This window comes from Carassius carassius, chromosome 17, assembly GCF_963082965.1.
Source record: "Carassius carassius chromosome 17, fCarCar2.1, whole genome shotgun sequence".
Taxonomy (NCBI): Eukaryota; Metazoa; Chordata; class Actinopteri; order Cypriniformes; family Cyprinidae; genus Carassius; species Carassius carassius.
In genome coordinates, this window is record NC_081771.1 from 33,581,708 (window position 1) to 33,603,934 (window position 22,227).

Consider the following 22,227-nt stretch of genomic DNA (forward strand, 5'->3'; position numbering starts at 1 on the left):
TTTGATGCAGCTATAATGTTATGGAACATGTCTACTGAAAGTTCAACCCCTATACTGCGATAAGGTGCTTCATTGTCTCTTTTGATTGTAAATCTAACAAATTCTTAATTGCAGTATCTAATCTCATCATTTGTTCAATTAAAACTTTGCATATCACTCCCAAAACAACTGATCTGCTTAATTATTGATATTTACAGTTAATTTGAATATTTACTTTTTATTTACGGTACTTAAGTATGTTTTAAATCGGATACTTTTGTACTTTTGTGATGTTTGAATGGAGGACTTTCTACTTTTACTGGAGTATTTTTTTATTTACATGCATCTACTTTTACTTGAGTATAACTTTTGAGTACTTTTACCACCCCTGATTTTAAGTTGTTTAAGCGAAATCAAAACGTTTATAAGACAGGTTTCTTCTTTCTTTATAATTTAGACATGTAGAACATATCCACGTTTGTGCTGTTGTGTGTGTGCTGTAGATGTAAAACTTTTAGGAATCTCATCTCAGTTGTATGTTAGTCAATACTGGTCAGTCGTATCTGACATAAAGTATCTGTGAATTAAACTGACCACTGACACCATTAACGTAAGTGAATGAAAGGCAATAATCAGCTATGTGCATTCAAAGAAATAACTTTTTATTAGAATTTTTCAGTATGTGTTGACACAAATGACTTTATTTGAATACTTTGTGGATACAACACAACACTGAGTTGTTAGAAAAGATGAGTAGAGCAGGGTTGCCAACTCTCACGCATCTGGCGCTTTCAGCATCAATCTCACGCTGAAGTCCAAGCGTGAGTGTCACGCCAGATGCGTGAGAGTTGGCAACCCTGGTAAAGATGTTACTGCTTGATGACACCAGAATCAGATTTCTGAACTTGTTCAATAAGCTGAACTTTCAGAAAAAAAAAACAGTTTGGGGAAAAGATTCAGACTTTGCATCACTACTATCCACTGTAGTCTTCTGAGGTCAGTTTTGGTTTGTGTGTGAGCAATGAACCGTTTTCATCACAATTGATGAAAGACAAACATTTGAGAAAGCCTTGTTTTTTCCATCACTAGAGAAAACACAAGAACTCTGGAGCTGGGGTAGCACAACACATAGACAGAAACAATAATAATAACCAACGAAGGACTGAACAGAACAAGGAGTGTAATGCTGCCTTCATGTGCTAACTGAAATTTCCCAATTCCCATTTATGAAGTTGTGATTTTGAGCATATTTATTCAAGTGCTTTAATATCTGAAAGGATAAAATCTAGCATCCCATTGGTTGACAATCATACAAACATTCTCCACGCTATACATGCAGTTTGCTGACAATTCTGGAATTTTAGTCAAAAGCATGTTTATTTCACTGCTTATAAAACTTACAAAATACTTTGAATGATTGTTCACATCTATAGCCTTTAAATACACTACTTTAGCAAGAAAAAGGTATGTAGCTGTTGTGAGAACCGCATTGACAGCAGCAATGGTTGTCCCCTCCACCATGTTTAAAGTTTAAGACCCTCCAAACTCAGAAACTCTGGTATCAACATTATTTCCTGATTTCCCAGTAGAAAATATGACTTGAGAGGCCATTCACGACCAATTTCTGATTAGGAATACAATGTGTGCAGTACATGAGTGCAGATGATTCACTTTTGCTGCTTATTAATTTAAGTTCATGGCAATGCTGAGAAGTCTGCTGCTTCTGTTCATCGTGTTCTCCACGGGAAATGCAGCTGGTAAACCAGGTATTACTTTGTACAAACTACTATTCCATTTTTAAAAGCTTGTTCTGCTGAACACTGGCATTTTGTAGCTCTATGGAGCATGATAGTGTGAAATGTATAGTATTTTATTGACTAGGGTTTTCATAATCCAAATAATGTTGATTTACAAGACTAACATGTAGGCCTACTGGATACGGCAGATATAGGTATACTATGCCAGGATGGATGGTCAAATTTTAGAGCCCGATGCTACAAATTCTTCTCTCAGTTGGCTACCTGGAGTGAAGCAGAGGTAAAGTTTTAGTTACAAGTCAGTTTTAATGTGTAGTTTTTGTTTAAGGAGAATTTCCAACTAAACGGAGCAAGTTTTGTTAGGAAATTATTAGAATAGTTTTTTTTTGTTTTTTTTTCTCTTTAGAGAAACTGTATTGCTCTGGGTGCAAATCTTGCATCCGTGCATGATGATGAAGAGAACTTTTTCCTGCTGGACCTGTTGCCTCCCTCTACACGATGTTGGATTGGTGGTCACGATGCTGTGGAAGTAAGATCAGTTGTGTGGCTTAAACAGACTTATTTGTTTGAGACCAGTGTTTCTAATGAAGATGGCTTAACCTCAAACCCTGACTAAATTCTTTCTGGTGTCCAAGTACAGAAGAGCACTCTTTTTAATCCCCGTCTCTGCTCTTTAGGAAGGAGAGTGGTTGTGGAGTGATGGAACTAAATTTGACTACACCAACTGGTGCGATCGTGAACCTAACAATCTAAATGTTGAGAACTGTGGAGAGCTCAACTGGACCTGTGAGAAGTCGTCTAGTTTTTACTTTCAAATATTCACCCTCCTAACATCTCATAACAAATGGTAACCTAACACTACTCCAATAATCAGAATAACGGTTTCATTTTTCCATCCTACAGCTGACCAATGCTGGAATGATTCAACCTGTACAAACACAATGGGCTATATCTGTGTTGAAGGCCTATGAGATCACTCGCAGTCTTCCAGCTCGACTGTTACTTTGATTTGTACTACATCTAAAGTTTCTGCATTTCACAAAACGTTCTCAACTTTAAATCCCTTAATACTGAGACGCACCTCAAATCAATAAACGCATTAAAGCAAACAATGTGTGTTGGTGTCCAACCAAAAGCATCTGCAATTGTGGTGAGAATATAGTTAGTATGGCATTAAGTGATGTGCTGTTGTCTTACCATGTGGATTTTGCAACTAATGCGACTCTCAGGCATAGAAGAGAAATTTGGTTGACTATCTACCCTATTCCATTATCATAGCTTGAGAATGCAGCCTAAAAAGAACTTGACTAAACGTTAATGCATTAAATATTTGAACCACTAAAGTTACTTTGATTCACTTGTTAATTACTGATTGTCAGCCTTTATCCACAAAGGCAATAGTATACATGGAAGCAATTTAAGACTTGAGTTTCAGAATCAGAAAGTGCTTTACTGGCAGATGCTTACAAATATGGTGAACTTGTTTTGGTGATGGAAGTTACACAAGCAGAATGTGTAAATGGGGAATAACAATATACACAATGTGAAAAATACTCAAAATACACAATTGGTATTTGTATGTACGGGGGTAAATGTATGAAAATTGTTACTTTTTATTGTCAAGTGTTCATGAGGTAGATTGCATGAAGGAAGAATCTGTCCTCTGTCTGGCCGTTCTGGAGTTCAATGCTCTGAAGCACAGACCAGACAGCAACAGTTTAAAGAGGTGTTCTGGGTGTGAGGGGTCCAGAATGATTTTGCCAGCCCTTTTGCTCACTCTGGATGAGTGCAGTTCTTGGAGATTTGGGGGTTGTACCAGTGATTCACTCAGCAGTCCAAACTATCCACTAATGATGTTCAATTCTTGAACGAATCGTTCTTTTGAGCTGGTTCACAATAGATCAAACTGAATTGAAATTTAGTTCTGAGTTGATGACGCAGGAAGCACAGCCGAAGTAGCACGTCCGACTCAAAGATAACAGAATGAGCCGGTTTACCCAACTGTCGAAGTTTACTGAGGATTCTGACGTGTGAGTTGCGTTGTGTGTGTATCACTGAGGACTTACGGATACGTAAAGTCTGTTTATAGCAAACAAAACATAGGCTACTGGAGATATGCTTATGAACACTTTTATTTAAAAAAAACCTGGATTTTTATTCAAACATGCAACAACCTGGATTTTAGCATGTTTAATTCTGCATGCAGATCATATTTTAAGTTCTTTAAGTGAAATCAAGGAGTTTATAAGGTTTATTCTTTCTTTATACTTTAGAAATGTAGAACATATCCGCGTTTGTGCTGTTGTGTGTGTGCTGTAGATGTAAAACTTTTAGGAAGCTCATCAAGTTGTAGTTTAGTTAATAGTGGTCAGTTGTATCTGACATAAAGTATCCATAATTTAAACTGACCACTGACACCGTTAACTTAAGTGAATGAAAGGCAATAATCAGCTATGTGCATTCACACAAAGAACTTTTTATTTGAATGTTTCAGTATGTGTTGACACAAACGACTTTATTTGAATGTTTCATTGATACAACACAACACTGAGTTGTTAGAAAAGATGCGTAGAGACGTTATTGCTTGATGACGCCAGACTCAATTAATCAGATTTTGGACTCTGAATTTTCATCACTACTATCCACTGTAGTCTTCTGAGGTCCGTTTTTGTGGTGTGTGTGTGTGTGTGTGTGTGTGTTCGTGAGTAATGAACCGTTTTCATCACAATTTGATGAAAGACTCAAACATTTCAGAAAGCCTTGTTTTTCCATCACTAGAGAAAACACACAAACTCTAGGAGCTGAAGTAGCACAACACATAGACAGAAACAATAATAATTAAAGCTGCAAGCAGCGATGAACGGGCCCTCGCACCCGGGCTCACCGGCAGCGAGTGGCTTTAGTAAATTACATTACATTTATTCATTTAGCAGACGCTTTTATCCAAAGCGACTTACAGATGAGGACAGTGGAAGCAATCAAAAACAACAAAAAGAGCAATGATATATAAGTGCTATAACAAGTCTCAGTTAGGTTAACACAGTACACGTAGCATGGGATTTTAAATAATATAATATAAAGAAAACAGATAGAATAAAAAAAGAATAGAGCAGGCTAGTGTTAGAGGTCTTTACACATGCACACACACACATACACACACATACAATTGCATAATTAATGAAAAGAAAATAGAATATAAAAAGATTAGAAAGGTAGTTAGATTTTTTTAAAGAATAGAATTAGAATAGTGAGTGTTAAAGTTAGAGGGTCAAATAAAGATGGAAGAGATGTGTTTTAAGCCGATTCTTGAAGATGGCTAAGGACTCAGCTGTCCGGATTGAGTTGGGGAGGTTCCACCAGGAGGAACATTTAATTTAAAAGTCCGTAAAAGTGACTTTGTGCTTCTTTGGGATGGCACAATCAAGCGACGTACACTTGCAGAATGCAAGCTTCTAGAGGGCACATAAGTCTGAAGTAACAAATTTAGGTAAATAGGTGCAGAGCCAGTGGTAGTTTTGTAGGCAAACATCAATGCCTTGAATTTTATAAGAGCAGCTATTGGAAGCCAGTGCAAATTGATAAACAGAGGTGTGACATGTATTATTTTTGGCTCATTAAAAATTAATCTTCTGAATTAATTGTAAAGGTTTGATAGAATTGGCTGGAAGACCTGCCAAAAGGCCATTGCAATAGACCAGCCTGGAAAGAACAAGAGCTTGAACAAGGAGTTGTGCAGCATGTTCCCAAAGAAAGGGCTTGATCTTCTTGATGTTGAATAAAGCAAATCTGCAGGATCGGACAGTTTTAGCAATGTGGTCTCAGAAAGTCAGCTGATCATCAATCATATTTCCAAGGCTTCTAGCTGTTTTTGAAGGAGTTATGGTTGATGTGCCTAACTTGATGGTGAAATTGTGATGAAACGATGGGTTTGCTGGAATCACAAGTAGTTCTGTCTTGGCAAGGTTGAGTTGAAGGTGATGGTCCATCATCAAGGAAGAAATGTCTGTTAGACAAGCTGAGATGCGAATAGCTACCGTCGGATCATCAGGATGGAATGAGAGGTAGAGTTGGGTGTCATCAGCATAGCAGTGGTATGAAAAGCCATGTTTCTGAATGACAGAACCTAATGATGCCATGTAGACAGAGAAGAGAAGTGGTCCAAGAACTGAGCCCTGAGGCACCCCAGTAGTTAGATGTTGTGACTTGGACACCTCACCTCTCCAAGATACCTTGAAGGACCTATCTGATAGGTAAGATTCAAACCATTGAAGTGTGGTTCCTGAGATGCCTTTTGCCAGTAGGGATGATAGGAGGATCTGGTGGATAACCGTGTCAAAAGCAGCGGACAGATGAAGCAGGATAAGTACTGAAGATTTGGATTCCGCTCTTGCCAGTCTTAGAGCTTCAAAAACTGAGAGCAAGGCAGTCTCAGTTGAATGTCCACTTCTGAAGCCAGATTGGTTGCTGTCAAGGAGGTTGTTGTGTGTGAGAAATGTAGAGACTTGGTTGAACACAGCTAGATCACGTGTTTTTGCAATGAAAGGAAGAAGGGAAACCGGTCTGTAGTTCTCTAAAAGAGATGAGTTGAGGTTGGGTTTTTTAAGTAGTGGAGTTATACGTGCCTGTCTAAACGATGAGGGAAAAACACCAGTGTGGAGGGATGTGTTGATGATGTGAGTGAGTGCAGGTACAACTGCAGGAGAAATGGCTTGAAGGAGATGAGATGGAATAGGATCAAGCAAGTTGTAGGGTGATTAGAAAGGATGAGTTTTGAGACTTCTGCCTCAGAGAGTGAAGAGAAGGATGTAATGAGTGTAAGTTTTCTGGTGATATGAGCTTGTCTGATTGTGGTGTGGAAAATTGTGCACTAATGTGTTTAATTTTATTAATGAAAAACGTTGCAAAGTCGTCAGCTATTAGAGATGAAGAAGGAGGGGGAGGAGGAGGACAAAGAAGTGAGGAAAATGTTTTAAAAAGCATGCGAGAGTTAGACGAATTGTTAATTTTGTTATGGTAGTATGTCATTTTAGCAGTGGAGACATTAGCAGAGAAAGAAGATAGGAGTGACTGATACACATTAAGGTCAGTAGTATTTCTGGATTTGCGCCACATCCTTTCAGCAGCTCTAAGCTTAGAACGGTGTTCGCGTAGAACATCAGATAACCAAGGGGCAGAAGGGGTGGTACGGCTGGCCTGGAAGATAAGGGGCAAACAGTGTCTAAACAAGATGTAAGAGTGGAGTAGAAAGTATCAGTAGCACTGTTAGCATCCAAAGATGCAAACAGTTTAGGGGAAGGAAGTGAAGATGAAACCATTGCAGAAAGCCGGGAGGGTGAAAGTGTGCGTAGGTTACGTCGAAAGATGACATGTGGAGGGGTAATCAGAGCCGGATTAATGCAAAGGCAAACTAGGCACGTGCCTAGGGCCCGATTGGCGGGATGGGGCCCAGAAGGACGGACAAAAAAAATAATAATAATAATAAAAATAAAATAAAAATAAAATGTACAAATGTCCTACCTACAATTTATTTCAATATTTATTAATTAACTAAAAATAGTGACGATGTTTATCTTAACCATAGACTGTTACATTACGTCACATTAACGCCAGCCCATGACTGTATTTATATAGAGGCCCCAGCCAGTTAAGTTCGAGGAGACGTCAGCGGCGGTCAGAGGTCAGAGCGGGACAACAAAGCTAGCAGGCAGGTGTGTTTTGAGTAGGCTAACATTCAAGATGCTTTCGGGTGCGGCAAAACGTAAAAAGAAAAAAAATGAAGAGGAACAAAAGAAGAGACAGCGGGGGGCTTTACAGAAGTTTCGGTCGGGCAGCCGTCCGACAGCTGTGAACCTGCTCGAGTCAGCAGAGCCAGAGGCCGAGCCAGTCCCGGAGACACGGCCCGAAGACGCGGTGGAAGATGCGGCAGTGAATAGACAGTGAATTAGAGTTACTTTATAATTTTGGCATTTTGTATATATATCAGGAATATTGCCAGACATATGATTGAGTTTTTCAGGTGTTATATAAACCCTTGTCAACCATTTATACTGTAATAATTTAAGCCGCGTGTTTATGATTTGTTTTTGCGCCTTTAAACATGCTTCAGTCCATTCAAATTCCTCTATTTCTTCTTGAATGTCTTTCCTCCATGCGTTTAATTTGTCTACAGCAGACTCTTTAGAGTTAGACATTATTAAATTATAATATTTTGACAATTTGCCCTTTTCACCTCTTTTTTCAATTATTTCCTCAATTAATGACAGTTTGGGAATGTACTTAATATCTCTAGACCTGGAAGACATAAAACTTTTAAGCTGTGAATATTAAAAAAAATGTTTTGAGGGAATCTGGTATTTATCACACAATTCTTGAAAAGTATTCCATCCATATACAAGTCTTTAATAGTCTGAATACCTTAAATAGTTTTCCATAGTTTAAATCCTCCATCCTTATATTTATTATTATTTATTGTTAGACAGTTTCTAAATGGTCTTGATGAATATGAAGGGGTCATGTTTGCCTTCTTGTTCTTAATTACAACATTTATAAATGTTGTAAGCTATTGCATTTTGCAGAAAATCTTAATTAAATGTGTTGATTAAATGTAAACAGAGCAAATAAGTTTTGCTCTGTTTACATAGTTTACTGACACCTATTGGTTATTTACTGGTACTACTGCCTTAACAATGACACTCCCAGTGGATGAGGATAATTTAATAGCATTTAATAGAGCCGTGTAATGACGTATAAATAATGAATATCAAAAAATAGTCTGATAGGCTGTTTAATATACAACACAACCAATTTGTAACCAAAGACTAGGCTATGTAAAATGTGAATTAACTTTTATTAGTAATTTTGATAAGTTTCAGATTTCAATTCATAAATAACATCGATGTAGGGGGGCCCAAAAAATGCAGTCTGCCTAGTGTAGTCCATTTATTTAATCCGGCTCTGGGGGTAAGTGAAGTGTCAGGGACCATGTTGAGGTTAAGAGTGAGGAGGAAGTGATCCGACGTGTGCAGTGGAGTAACCAGAACATGATCAGTAGAGCAGTGTCATGTATAAATAAGGTCCAGTTGGTTTGCATGATTTGTGAGTATCAGTAGTTGACACTCGGTTTAGATCAAAAGAGGCTAAATGTATTTTAAAAGGGTAGGTAACAGTTACTGAATGTGATTCAAAGGAGCTGTTAATACCCAAAGATGGTAAAGGATTAAATTTCCAATCATTAGAGATGAGCAGACAAGTACCTCCACCTCTTTACACTTTTCGGTCTTCACATGAAGAGGGCTTAACTGGAGGGCTGCCGCGACTGCTGACGCGGTATACTAATCTTTTTTAAACCCGACAAAACGGAAATTGAATTCAGCTGAACGTACTTTACTGTTTATCACAAAAAAGGTCTAAGCAAGCGCTCAACAATGACAACGTATGCGATAGAGTACGAGACCAAATGCAGCACGTCTCAACACAGTAAACAAACAAGTGTTTCCTAGCAACGACAACTGCGCTAAACACTAATGAGACAAGAAATAAATACACTTACGATCTGCTTTTAACTCCCGCTGATTTAACTGCTTCTCACAAGGGGAAGTCGTGGCCTAATGGTTAGAGAGTCGGACTCCCAATCGAAAGGTTGTGAGTTCGAGTCCCGGGCCGGCAGGAATTGTGGGTGGGGGGAGTGCATGTACAGTTCTCTCTCCACCTTCAATACCACGACTTAGGTGCCCTTGAGCAAGGCATCGAACCCCCAACTGCTCCCCGGGCGCCGCAGCATAAATGGCTGCCCACTGCTCCGGGTGTGTGCTCACAGTGTGTGTGTGTGTTCACTGCTCTGTGTGTGTGCATTTCGGATGGGTTAAATGCAGAGCACAAATTCTGAGTATGGGTCACCATACTTGGCTAAATGTCACTTCACTTTCACTTTCACAAAGGGTATTTCTTTACACTCTCTTGGCTGACGCTTGAACACAATTTACTGTTTATCCCAACAAAGGTCTAAGCAAGCGCACAACAATGACAACGTATGCGATAGAGTACGAGACCAAATGCAGCACGTAAATAGGTGAACGGTAAGAAATATGCACTTAAAGTCATAAATATAAGTGGAATATATCAAAGTATATTCCATATATGTGCCAATCTTCCTGTTGCCAGCAGGTGGCACTATCATTATAATGGAATATTGGCCTTCAGGGGTGTTCAGGCCAGGACTCTTATCGAACATGTGAAGTTTGGGGAAGATCGAACATTTTATGCCTGAGTTACAACAACTTCTCTTGCTGTGGCGAGACATCAAATTTCGTCACGGCACCATGGACACGCCTTTTAACACAAACTCAAGATCTTCACAACTGAACATCGCACTGGCCTTTAGATTAGACTGACCACAAAAAAGACATTGATGTCATAAAATTTCTAGGAGTAGTTCGTCGCAGTGTAAAATATGTCACTTCCTGTTGCCAATAGATGGCGCTATGACTATAACTGAATATGGGCATGTAAATATGTTCAGGGCAGGAGTCTTATCAAACATCTGAGGTTTGGGGCAGATTGGACATTTTATGTCTGAGTTATAGCAACTTAATTTTTCATGGTGAATCATCGAAATTCGCCAGGCCGCCACAGACACACCCTTTGACGAAAACTCAAGATCTTCGCAATTTAACATCGCAAAGGCCTTTAGATTGGGTGTACCAAATTTGGTGTTGATCTGAAAAAATCTCTAGGAGGAGTTCGTTAAAATACAACGCATGGAAATGACAAAAATGACACAAAATTTGCTCATAAAATTAAAAATAACCGACTTCCTGATGGGTTTCGGATTTTGCTCCAAGAGACTTTTTTTGTAAGTATTGGAGCGTTACATTTGTATACCGATTTTCATACATGTACATGAAACATAGCTCGAGGCGCACACCGTTGAATGTGTATAGGTGGCACTATCGAGCCATTTTGCCACACCCGATGGAATATTGTACTTCAGACGTGTTCAGGACTCTGATCAAATATGTGAAGTTTGGGGAAGATCTGACATTTTGTGCCTGAGTTACAACAACTTTTATTCCCTTAGCGAGACTTTGAACTTTGTCACGGCGCCATGGACACTCCCCTTAACGAAAACCATCGGTGCACCATCGGTGCTCGGGCCCTAATAATAAACGGAGCAATTCCAAGAGGGTCCTCGCACCATCGGTGCTCAGGCCATAATAATAATAATAAACGGAGCAATTTCTAAGAGGGTCCTCGCACCATCGGTGCTCGGGCCCTAATAAGTGCTAATGTGCTGATGGCCAGTTATAGAGATGGTAATAATACAAATGTGCCATAAAGTCAATAAATCGCACTCACATTGAATACCCTTACTTTAGAGTCTTAATGAAAGGTCTATAACATATTTTGGTTAAAAGTTCTCAATGGTAGTGTAAAACAGCATCCTTTTTACCTTGCCAAAAACTGCTCTTATCAGAGCAAGCCATTTCGGTGCATGTCCCTTTAAATGCTAATGAGCTCTGCTCTCCCCACCCCTGTCTTCTATTGGGGCGATGAGCCCTTCTCTGAGACTGTAAACCTCAGCTGCATTCATTTCTGAACTTGTTAACTAGCACATTATTGGATAAGGCCATTTGCGAATATTCATATAAAACCTAACACTCACTTCTTCTGGAGGTGAAGCTGGATTTGCATGAACATAAACACATTTAGGTAGATTGGGGACACACTCCATTCCCAAACAAACATAATCCACTACATCTTTAGTGGCTACGATGTTGTGAGAAAATGACGACTGCTATGTTCATTATTACATCCAACAACAGAACACCTCAATCACTTAGGAGTCATTCTTGTCTACATCTGCTCCGGCGGTGAAACAATGGAGGACTGATGACAGTCACTCAGGGCGGCCTAAGGTAAGACAACAGTGTCAGTCAACAATTGTGGGAGGGGCCTGGATCTGTGTGAAGTCACACTGGCAGGATTTTGGCTTGATTTTTATCATTATAGAGTGGTTGTGTACAAAGACTTCCAACACACATTTGTGTTCAAACAACATGTAAAAGTGCATTTCACATCCGAGGACCCCTTTAAAACTAGAACAAATGTCTGCCAATACACCCAGAAAAATCTACTTAAAGAAAAAAATAGTTCTCTTACGAGAGTTCTCTCGTACTGCGTCTTAGCTAAGATGCTACGGGAAAAGTCTCTTTTCACGAAATACTGAAGCGCCCTCCATGCCACTTCCCGCCGAAACGAGTGTGGCCCAGCCCTATAAAGGGAGCTCGAAAAGGCTGACTCACCTGATTTTTCATCTCTTCAGCGAAGCTCACGCATCGTTGGATCATGAGAAGAAACAAGCGCCGTCAGATAGCATCTCAGCGGGACAAGCTATTCCTGAAGCCGCTGGCCAATGCCGCCTTCCACTGCCGTTCCTGCTGCGCGTTCCGGCGCCCATATCCTTTTCAATTCTATTATATCGAACTGTTCTTTATGCGTGTGTGTGTGTTCGCCCTGCGACACACACTCGTAAAAGAGCTTGCGTCTTTTTTAAGATGCCTTCTTGCGGCTCGTGCAGAGCCCCACACAGCGAGGGAGACCGTTACGTCATCTGTGTCTCCTGCCTGGGTGAAGATCATGCAGCGCTCGCGCTCGCTGACGGCAGATGCCCTCACTGCAAGCTGTTGCCAATGGTGACTCTGAGGACTCACTTGGCTTTTTTCTCTGAGCCTGCATTCTCCACTGCGCTGAGGCGCCGTAAAAAGCGCCGCTTCCAGCGGATTCCGGAACCGTCTTCAGCTCAGCCCGAGCTTGCCGGTTCGCCCTGCTTCACCGGCCTCCCCTGCATCGCTTCACAACAGCGTCAGCAACGCAGTTCGAGACCCCGTTCCCGCTCTACCGGCCGTCGCCCCACGCTAAAGCAGTAAATGTGGACGCTTACAGCCCACAATTACTCACAGACAGCACGAGTCCCACGGGACCCGCTCAGCCCTCCCTCACTCGGTTAAGCACCGTGGAGGGGTCGAGGACGAGCTATCTGCCCGCTGTGATCAGCGCGCTCCCCGCCTCAAATGTCACAAGCTTAACGCCCATGTTAGAGCACATCGAAGCGCTGTATTTTCAAATACAGATGGCGTCACGTCGCAGGCGATACTTGAGATTCGCCTTCGAGGGCCAGACATACCAGTATACAGTCCTGCTGTTCGGCTCGTCCATGGCTCCTCGTACGTTTACACGTGCATGGACGCAGCGCTCGCTCCTCTCAGACTCAGAGGCATGCGAGTGCTGAACTATTTGGACGAGCTCGTGGAACACAGGGCCATTTTACTCGATCACCTCGAGAAACTTGGTCTCAGTGTCAACTGGACGAAGGGTTCGCTGAACCCCAGTCAGACGATACTGGTTTTGGATATAGCTCTGGACTCATGCTCCATGACGGCGCGGCTGTCGCCACAGCGCGCGTTTGGCATTCAGCGCGCAGCGAGCTCTCTCCGCTGCGGCGCGACATTCTCGCTCAGAGAATTTCAGAAGATGCTAGGTCTTGTTTTTTCGACGCCCTCCGCGCTTTTTAGCACGCGTCGAAACTACGGTCAAAACAGAAGTAGCACACCTACTTCGAGCCAAAATATCAAAACTGTTGAGCAGAGGGGCTGTGGAGCCTGTATCTCAAGCTCAAAACGAAGGGGGGCTGTACAGCAAATACTTTCTAGTGCCCAAGAAAGATGGGGGTCTCAGACCCATACTGGATCTAAGACAGCTGAACAAAGCATTGGCGAAACGCAGTTTCAAAATGCTTACAACCAGGAGACTCCTCGCGCATATTCGCAGAGGAGACTGGTTCATGTCGACAGATCTGAAGGACGCGTATTTTCAAATACAGATAGCGTCACGTCGCAGGCGATACTTGAGATTCGCCTTCGAGGGCCAGACATACCAGTATACAGTCCTGCCGTTCGGCTCGTCCATGGCTCCTCGTACGTTTACGAAGTGCATGGACGCAGCGCTCGCTCCTCTCAGACTCAGAGGCATGCGAGTGCTGAACTATTTGGACGAGCTCGTGGAACACAGGGCCATTTTACTCGATCACCTCGAGAAACTTGGTCTCAGTGTCAACTGGACGAAGGGTTCGCTGAACCCCAGTCAGACGATACTGGTTTTGGATATAGCTCTGGACTCATGCTCCATGACGGCGCGGCTGTCGCCACAGTGCGCGTTTGGCATTCAGCGCGCAGCGAGCTCTCTCCGCTGCGGCGCGACCTTCTAGCTCAGAGATTTTCAGAAGATGCTAGGTCTCATGGCCTCAGCATCACCAGTTCTTCAGTTGGGCCTGCTCCGCATGCGCCCCTTGCAGTTCTGGCTGAAAGCGCGAGTACCGCGCAGAGGGTGGATATCCAGTCAGTTGCGTCTCAAGGTCAATCAGAGCTGTGTTACAGCCTTGAAACCCTGGACAGCGAACGACTGGTACCAATCAGGTGTAAGCCTGGGGACTTCCTCGGAAGTGAAAATGGTGTCGGCGGACTCCTCCACTTCGGGATGGGGAGCGCTGCTCGAGGGCAGACCGTTCTTTGGCCTGTGGGCAGAACGGGAAAAGCTCCAACATATCAACTGTCTGGAAATACTGGCAGTAGAGAACGCGCTTTTGTCCCCGAATCAAGGGCCACCACGTCTTAGTCCGTTCGGACAACATGTCTGTGGTGTCCTACATAAATCGCCAGGGTGGTCTCAGGTCCCGAAACCTGTACAGGTTGGTGGAACGCCTCCTGGTTTGGGCTCAGCGCAACTTGCGCTTGCTGAGAGCAGTTCATGTGCCTGAGCTACAGAATCTGGGTCCAGACAGACTGTCCAGAAACAACATTCCCACGGGCGAATGGTCTCTACACCCACAGACAGTCCAGTTGCTGTGGGGGAGATTTGCCAGGGCGGAAGTGGACCTCTTCGTGTCCCACGAAAACGCTCAATGCCCTGCGTTCTTTTCCAAGAGCGAAAGCGCGCTGTCACAAAGGTGGCCGCGCTGCCCGCTCTATGCTTTTCCCCCCGTCTCCCTCCTTCCGCAGGTGATGGAACGGGTGAGGGAAACAAGATGCTCAGTACTGCTTGTAGCATCACTTTGGAAGAACCAACCATGGTTTCCAGATTTGATGCAGTTAGCAGACACTGCCCCGTGGCCAGTGCCGTTGAGGAGGGACCTCCTCTCGCAGGCCAGGGGCTCGATTTGGCACCCTCAACCGGAGTTGTGGTCCCTCCATGTGTGGGCGCTCATCGGTTACCCGCTGATCTCTTAGTGGGAGTTCTAAATACTATCACTCAGGCTAGAGCTCCGTCGACTCGACGGCTATATTCCTCAAAGTGGTCAGTATTCTCCAGCTGGTGCACAGCTCGGGGACGTTCACCCCTTAGTTGTGAGGTGACGGAGGTTCTCTCCTTCCTACAGGAGCTGTTGGATAAGGGCAGAGCCCCCTCCACGCTCAAAGTTTACGTGGCGGCTATCGCAGCGTTTTCTGAGACAACGCTCGGTCAGTCAATAGGAAGGAACGATTTGGTCATCCGCTTCCTTAGAGAAGCTAGGAGGCTGAATCCTCCCAGACCTCTTTCAGTCCCTGTATGGGACCTCTCGACGGTTTTGGAGGCCATGAAAGGTTCCCCTTTCGAGCCTATCCGAACGATTAGCCTCAAACATCTGTCATTCAAGACAGTGTTCTTGTTGGCTCTCGCTTCAGTGAAGCGTGTGGGTGACCTGCACGCGCTCTCGGTGAGCCGGACGTGCTTGGAGTTTGGGCCTAATGACTCAAGGGTCATACTCAAACCTAGGCACGGTTATGTGCCGAAATCCCTCAACACGCCGTTTCGGGCTCAGGTTATTTCCCTGTCTGCCCTGTCGGTGTCAGGAGAGGATGAAGACTCGAGTCTTCTTTGCCCCGTTAAGGGCTTTAAGAGCTTATGTGTCTCGCTCCGCTGTCTTTAGACAGGCTGAGCAGCTGTTTGTCTCGTTCAGTGGACGTTCCAAGGGAATGGCTGTTTCGAGACAGAGCCTATCCAGATGGATAGTTGACGCCATAGCGTTAGCTTACACTTCCAGGGGCCTTCAGTGCCCACTGGGCGTCAGAGCACACTCCCCAAGAGGCGTCGCCTCGTCGTGGGTGTGGTCTAGTGGGATCTCCTTACAGGATATATGTATGGCGGCAGGATGGGCCTCGCCGTCTACATTTATCAGGTTCTATAACCTGGAGGTTCCCGCACTGCAAGCAAAGCTGCTGTCGGTATAGTTGAATCAGGGTCCTGATTGGAACTCTGAGATCGCAAGCGCTATGCCGACTGTTATGTGGGCAGTATTGCGTAAGACCCGCATTACCACATTGGTCAGGCCTTGCCTTGACTATGTGATGTCATATTGCCGCGTCTACGGGCGCTGCTAGATATGGGACGGAGGGTCCTTCTGTCAACCAAGTTTTTATTTATAACAGTTTTAACTTAAACTGCTGTGTGCTCTGGTAATATCAATGGTATGACATATTTCAGCAGCTGTCAAAATTACGATTCTGCAAAGTGCAGTTTGAACCAATCTGAAGTATATGTAATTAGTTACTTCCCACCTCTGCTCATCAGCTGAAGGTTTCTCAGCAGATCCTCAGAAGTGTTTGTGTCCCCCTTCCATGAACCCTTTATGATCCAGCACTGATGAATCCCTCACAATCAGAAACAGAGTCAGGTTTGATTCCACACAGCAGAAATGAGCAGAGATCAGACTCACTTGGGACTCTGTTGATGGCTTTGAGTGGCCGCAGGACTCTGACCGTCCGGATGGCCGTCAGGTTGACATTCTGCAGATCCAGTGAATACTCCACCACCCTGAACATACACACACGTTATAAACACTCAGTTCATTTGTAGCCTAATATGGCACAGGTGGTGTTTTATACATTTGTTCTTTTCTTGTCTTTTCATTTATAAAAAAAAAAAAAAAAAAAAAAAAAAAACAAAACCTGGCTATGTGTTCTATACTAGACTAATTGAGACTTGTCATGGCACTTGTATACTGTAGTTGTTCTCTTGTTGACCTGACTGCTTCTATTGTTCTCATTTGTAAGTCGCTTTGGATAAAAGTGTCTGCTAAATGATTAAATGTAAATGTAAATGTTCTTCAGCGCTGTTTGTTCTGAAGCTCCTCAAACACACACTCAGCTGCTCTGATGATCTTTGACAACTGATCATACACTCAACATATTAACATACATGCAAACACACACACACACACACGTGTCAGAGATCTCAATCTGTCCTGCGTTTACACACTGATCAGGAGATCTGCCATCATTCAGAACATAGGCTAGACACAAATAAAACACACAGCATAACAGAATAGACAAAAATGAATGAGTGAGATAATCAGCTGTTTGACACTCAGTGAACACGTGAACTGATCACACATTTGTTGCCAAACACATTTGTGTAATCAATGCATTACAAAACAAACTGTGTGCTGTCTGTCGGTTTAATGAGTGACATTAATGCTGTAAAACCACAAAATAAAATAACATTCAAAAGTTGTGGTTGGTAAGATTATGTCACAGTGTCTGGTCTGTGTATCCCTGGGTGTCCACTAGTGGTCTCACTTCCCCATAGTCACCCCACTGCAGGTACTACATTTCCCACAAGCTTTTGTCTGGATTCATCACTGTTAATTGCACACTTGTTAATTGCACTGAGCTGTTCCCACTTTCATCTTTTCACCTGCCCATATATACCCTGTCTGTTTATATAATTTTCATGGAGTACTTGGTTTATGTCACCCTGCTTTTTCGTGTTCCCTAGTGTTTACCCGTTTTTTGTTTTGGAGTGCCCTTCTGATATTGACCTTTTGCCTGATTGGATTATGATTTTTAGATTCCCCCAATAAAACACTGCACTTGGATCTTCCTGTTTGTGTGTGCGATTTATGACAGAAGGACTCCATCATGCCCAGATCCAGCGGTGTGGGATGCTCCAGAATCGAGTCAGGTCCCTGTGGACTCTCCAAAACCACAGTTAAACCTCATGATTCAAGTCAAGTCACTCTTGATCTCCGTGAACAGGGTCAATTCACGGTTGATCTTTATGAGCACAGTCAAATCACTACCGTTATTCCAGAGCCTTGTCACGTCTCATCTGAACTTCCAGAGCCTCGTCACATCTTGTCTGTTGTACCCAGCAATGCTCTCTCAGCCTGTTTTATTGCTGTCAAGGAGACTGTTACGGCTGTGGAACTTCCAGAGGTGGAGGCAACTGCTGCTGAACCTTCGTAGGCCATCTACCCTCTCGTCATGGCTATGGAGGCCACCTATGAACTCACCGCCTGCCCTGTCATGGCCATGGAGGCCATCTACCATTTCATCATGGCCACGGAGGCCACCCTTAACCTGTTCATGTTCTCTGTTTCAGTCTTACCTGACCAGACTTGCTCTCCTGTGCCATCGACTCCACTGTGATGGTCCTCTGCGCCGCCCTGGTGGGCTTCTGTCTCGTCGGCACGGCTGTGGTGGTCCTCTGCGCCGCCCTGGTGGGCTTCTGTCTCGTCCGCATGGCTGTGGTGGTACTCTGCTTCGCCATGGTGGGCTTCTGTCTCGTTGGCACAGCTGTGGTGGTCCTCTGCAACGCTCTGGTAGACTTCTGTCTCGTCCGCATGACTATGGTGGTCCTCTGCTCCGCCCTGGTGGGCTTTTGTCTTGTCCGCATGGCTGTGGTGGTCCTCTGCTCCACCCTGGTGGGCGTCTGTCTTGTTTGCACGGCTGTGGTGGTCCTCTGCGCCGCCCTGGTAGGCTTCTGTCTCGTCCGCATGGCTGTGGTGGTCCTTTGCTCCGCCCTGGTAGGCTTCTGTCTCGTCTGCACGGCTGTGGTGGTCCTCTGCTCCGCCCTGGTAGGCTTCTGTCTCGTCCGCATGGCTGTGGTGGTCCTTTGCTCCGCCCTGGTAGGCTTTTGTCTCATCCGCATGACTGTGGTGGTCCTCTGCTCCACCCTGGTAGGCTTTTGTCTCGTCCGCATGACTGTGGTGGTCCTCTGCTCCGCCCTGGTGGGCTTCTGTCTCGTCCGCATGACTGTGGTGGTCCTCTGCTCCACCCTGGTAGGCTTCTGTCTCGTCCGCATGGCTGTGGTGGTCCTCTGCTCCACCCTGGTAGGCTTCTGTCTCGTCCGCATGACTGTGGTGGTCCTCTGCTCCACCCTGGTGGGCTTCTGTCTCGTCTGCTCGGCTGTGGTGGTACTCTGATCCGCCCTGGTGGGCTTCTGTCTCGTCGGCATGGCTGTGGTGGTCATCTGCTCCACCCTGGTGGGCATCTGTCTCATCCACACGGCTGTGGTGGTCCTCTGCACCACCCTGGTGGGCTCCAGTTCCACGTGCTCCACCCTGGATTCCTGCTCTGTCGGCACTGCCCTGGGCCCCTGAACTTTCCAATCTGCCCTGGTCTCTTTGTTTTGTGTTTTTTGTGTTCTGAGGATCTGGTAGCTGCTCCTTAGAGGGGGGGGGGGGGGGGGGTAATGTCACAGTATGTGGGCCGTGTATGCCTAGGTGTCCACTAGTGGTCTCATTTCCCCATATAGTCACCCCACTGCAGGTACTACATTTCCCACAAGCCTTTGTCTGGATTCATCACTATTAATTGCACACCTGTTAATTGCACTCAGCTGTTCCTACTTTCATCGTATTCACCTGCCCATATATACCCTGTCTGTTTATATAATTTTCATGGAGTCCTTGGTTTATGTCACTCTGCTTTTTCATGTTCAATAGTTCACTAGTTTTCGTGTTTCTTGTTTTGGACTGCACTTCTGATATTGACCTTTTGCCTGATTGGATTATGATTTTTGGATTCCCCTAATAAAACACTGCACTTGGATCTTCCTGTTTATGTGCGCGATTCATGACAGATTATTATTATTTTTTTTATATGTTTCTGAAAGAAGTGCCTTCTGCTCCCAAAAGCAGCATTTATTTGATCAAAAAAACAAAAAATAAATTTTAATATCGTGAAATAATATTATGAAATAAAGTGATTGTTTTCTGTGTTAATCTCTGTTAAAGTGTAATTTATTTCTGTGATGTGCAGCTGTATTTTCAGCATCATTATTCCAGTCTTCAGTGTCACATGATCTTCAGAAATCATTCTAATATGATGATTTACTGCTCAAGAAACATTTCTGATTATTATCAATGTTGAAAAACACTTGTGCTGCACAATATTTTTGTGGAAACTGTGATGTATTTTATTTTTCAGGATTCACTGATGAATAGAATGTTCAAAAGAACAGCATAGAATTAGAAATCTTTTCTAACATTATAAATGTCTTCACTGTCACTTTGAGCAATTTAATGCAGCCTTGATGAATAAAACTATTCATTTATTTTGAAAAAAAAAATGGAATGATGGTGTGTGTTTTATACTAAATGTTACAATTATATTATTATAACACATCCTTATGGAGTTTGTCAGTGTTAACAGCATCATTCATTCTGAATGGAGAAACTCTAGAGCTCCTGAATCACTGCTGATCTCAACTGAGAGCACTAACACACATCACGCTTCATCAGCTCAGCACTTCAGGAATCAAACTGGGTTTGTTTGAGAGCTGAACTGAAGAGTGTAACGGTTACCTCATAAAAGCTGTGCGTGTGTGTGCGCGTGTGTGTGATCTCACCCGGCCATCACGATGAAGAAGTCCAGTCTGTTCCAGGTGTCTCCCAGATAACTGCGCCGGCCGAAGATCCCCAGCGCCACCATTTTCACCACCATCTCCAGCGCAAAGAAGATGTAGATGAAGGCATCGAAGGCCTGAGAGACAGAGAGAAATCAGCTGTGCAATTAAATCAGTTGACATCAACAGAGACTAACAATCATATAATTAACATGAAGCGCTGATGATGAGTCTCTAGATGACGCTGATGATCTGGAATCATCAGAGTGTGTGTCTGAAAATTTAGATATGGAGCACATGCTAACAGGTTAGTTAATGTGCGAAGGATTCATTAACAGGCTTCAGTCTTCAGCACAAAGTATGTGAAAGTATGAAATGCTGATGAATCCGGTTTCTCAGACTGACCTGCAGGATCTGGCAGCGTTCGGAGGAGCAGTCGATGTTCTCGCAGGGCTGGTACATCCCCAGCGTCACACAGTTCAGCAGGATCACCATCATACTCACTCGCTCGAACCATGTGAGCCAGTTAAGGAGAACTCTGCTAGTGCTCGATGCAGTGATTGTGTGATTACAGCACAGACGAACAGAAAACATCACCACAGCCAATAAACCAACACATCCATAATGAACCAACAGAGAGAGAGAAACTGAACCAGTCTGAACCACTGACATATGCACACACCATCAATTCATGTTCTATTATGACATGAATGCATTAAATGACTAGTGCGCACAAGATTCACAAATTTTTATGAATCAAGGACGCATTCAATTGATCAAAGGTGACAGTAAAGACATTTATACCAGATATTTCTTTCAAATAAAAGCTATTCTTTTGAACTTTCAAATTCATCTGTGAATGAGTGTGAGTGTGAGTGTGAGTCGATACTGAATTCATTGCTGGAGCTCAGCAGCATCAGCTCATATGCTGTAAAAGAGCAGCGTGAACATTCTTCTGAACGACTCCTTTAATGTCTCACAGAAGAGAGGAGTGAGTCATACAGAAACCACATCAGGGGGAGAAAATTATGACTTTCTTCAAAACTAACGTTTATAATATAATACTCAAATGCTCAAACAAATGTGAATGTGAGGCACAGGTGGGCAGTGGAGCTGCTCTGTTACCATAGTAACACCTCCTCATGTGAAGCGCTCCCCTAATTCATCCAGCAGCAGCCGGTCAAACGCACACAACTCATTCACAATGAGGAGTCATTTCTCTTAAGGCGAGATGCTGGAGGTGAGCAGGGTATCAGATCTCACCACACTTCAGCAGCTGATTCATCACGACTAGAGTTTTGGATCACAAGCTTTCTGAAAAGTTATATTTAAGTATGCAAATGAGGCATTATATAATGAAATATGCACTCATTTGCATACATTTCCAAAACAGGAATCTGAACATTAGATAAAGTTGTGCTCAAAGTTCTTTGTTGACATACTGTTTTTTCCAGAGGGTATTCTGGATTTCTCGTTTTATCACTTCATAAATCAGACAGAAAACAAATACATTTTCATCATGTTTTTATAAATAAACTTTAACTACTGCATATGTAAATGGGAATATGGGCATATGTACAAAACCCCTCAATAAAAGTATTCATAATATAGAGAGGTATAAACCTGTAGAAGTTTGGTGCAGGAAAAAAAACTCTTTAAAGATAAGGATTTGAACTGAAATCTACACATGCAAACAGATAAAAATAATAATAATAAAAATACAATAAATGTGTATTTTGGATGCTTTTTCTCACTAGTCTGAAAGAAGACTTGTCATAGAAGCAAAATAGACCAAAACTGACCAGGGAATGAAGAAGCAATGACTTAAATG

At 43.4% G+C, this 22,227-nt stretch overlaps 2 protein-coding genes across 2 annotated transcripts in view; one reads left to right on the plus strand and one right to left on the minus strand.

The window, feature by feature from the left end:
- The window catches only part of LOC132090985 (voltage-dependent T-type calcium channel subunit alpha-1I-like), a 120,074-nt gene extending 99,166 nt beyond the window's left edge, over positions 1-20,908 (minus strand). The window contains exons 1-3 of the mRNA XM_059497779.1: positions 20,802-20,908; positions 20,400-20,533; positions 16,483-16,580 (exon numbers count right to left, since the gene is read on the minus strand). Of these exons, the coding sequence (XP_059353762.1) occupies positions 16,483-16,580; positions 20,400-20,533; positions 20,802-20,894 (325 nt within the window). The 5' untranslated portion in view covers positions 20,895-20,908. The remainder of the gene's footprint in view (positions 1-16,482; positions 16,581-20,399; positions 20,534-20,801) is intronic.
- Positions 2,143-2,707, plus strand: LOC132091009 (ladderlectin-like; the record flags this gene model as incomplete). Its single annotated transcript, XM_059497797.1, has 3 exons — positions 2,143-2,265; positions 2,414-2,522; positions 2,640-2,707. Coding segments are annotated over 3 exons (300 nt in total), but the record flags the coding sequence as incomplete, so codon positions are not given.
- Positions 20,909-22,227: the final 1,319 nt, after the last annotated feature.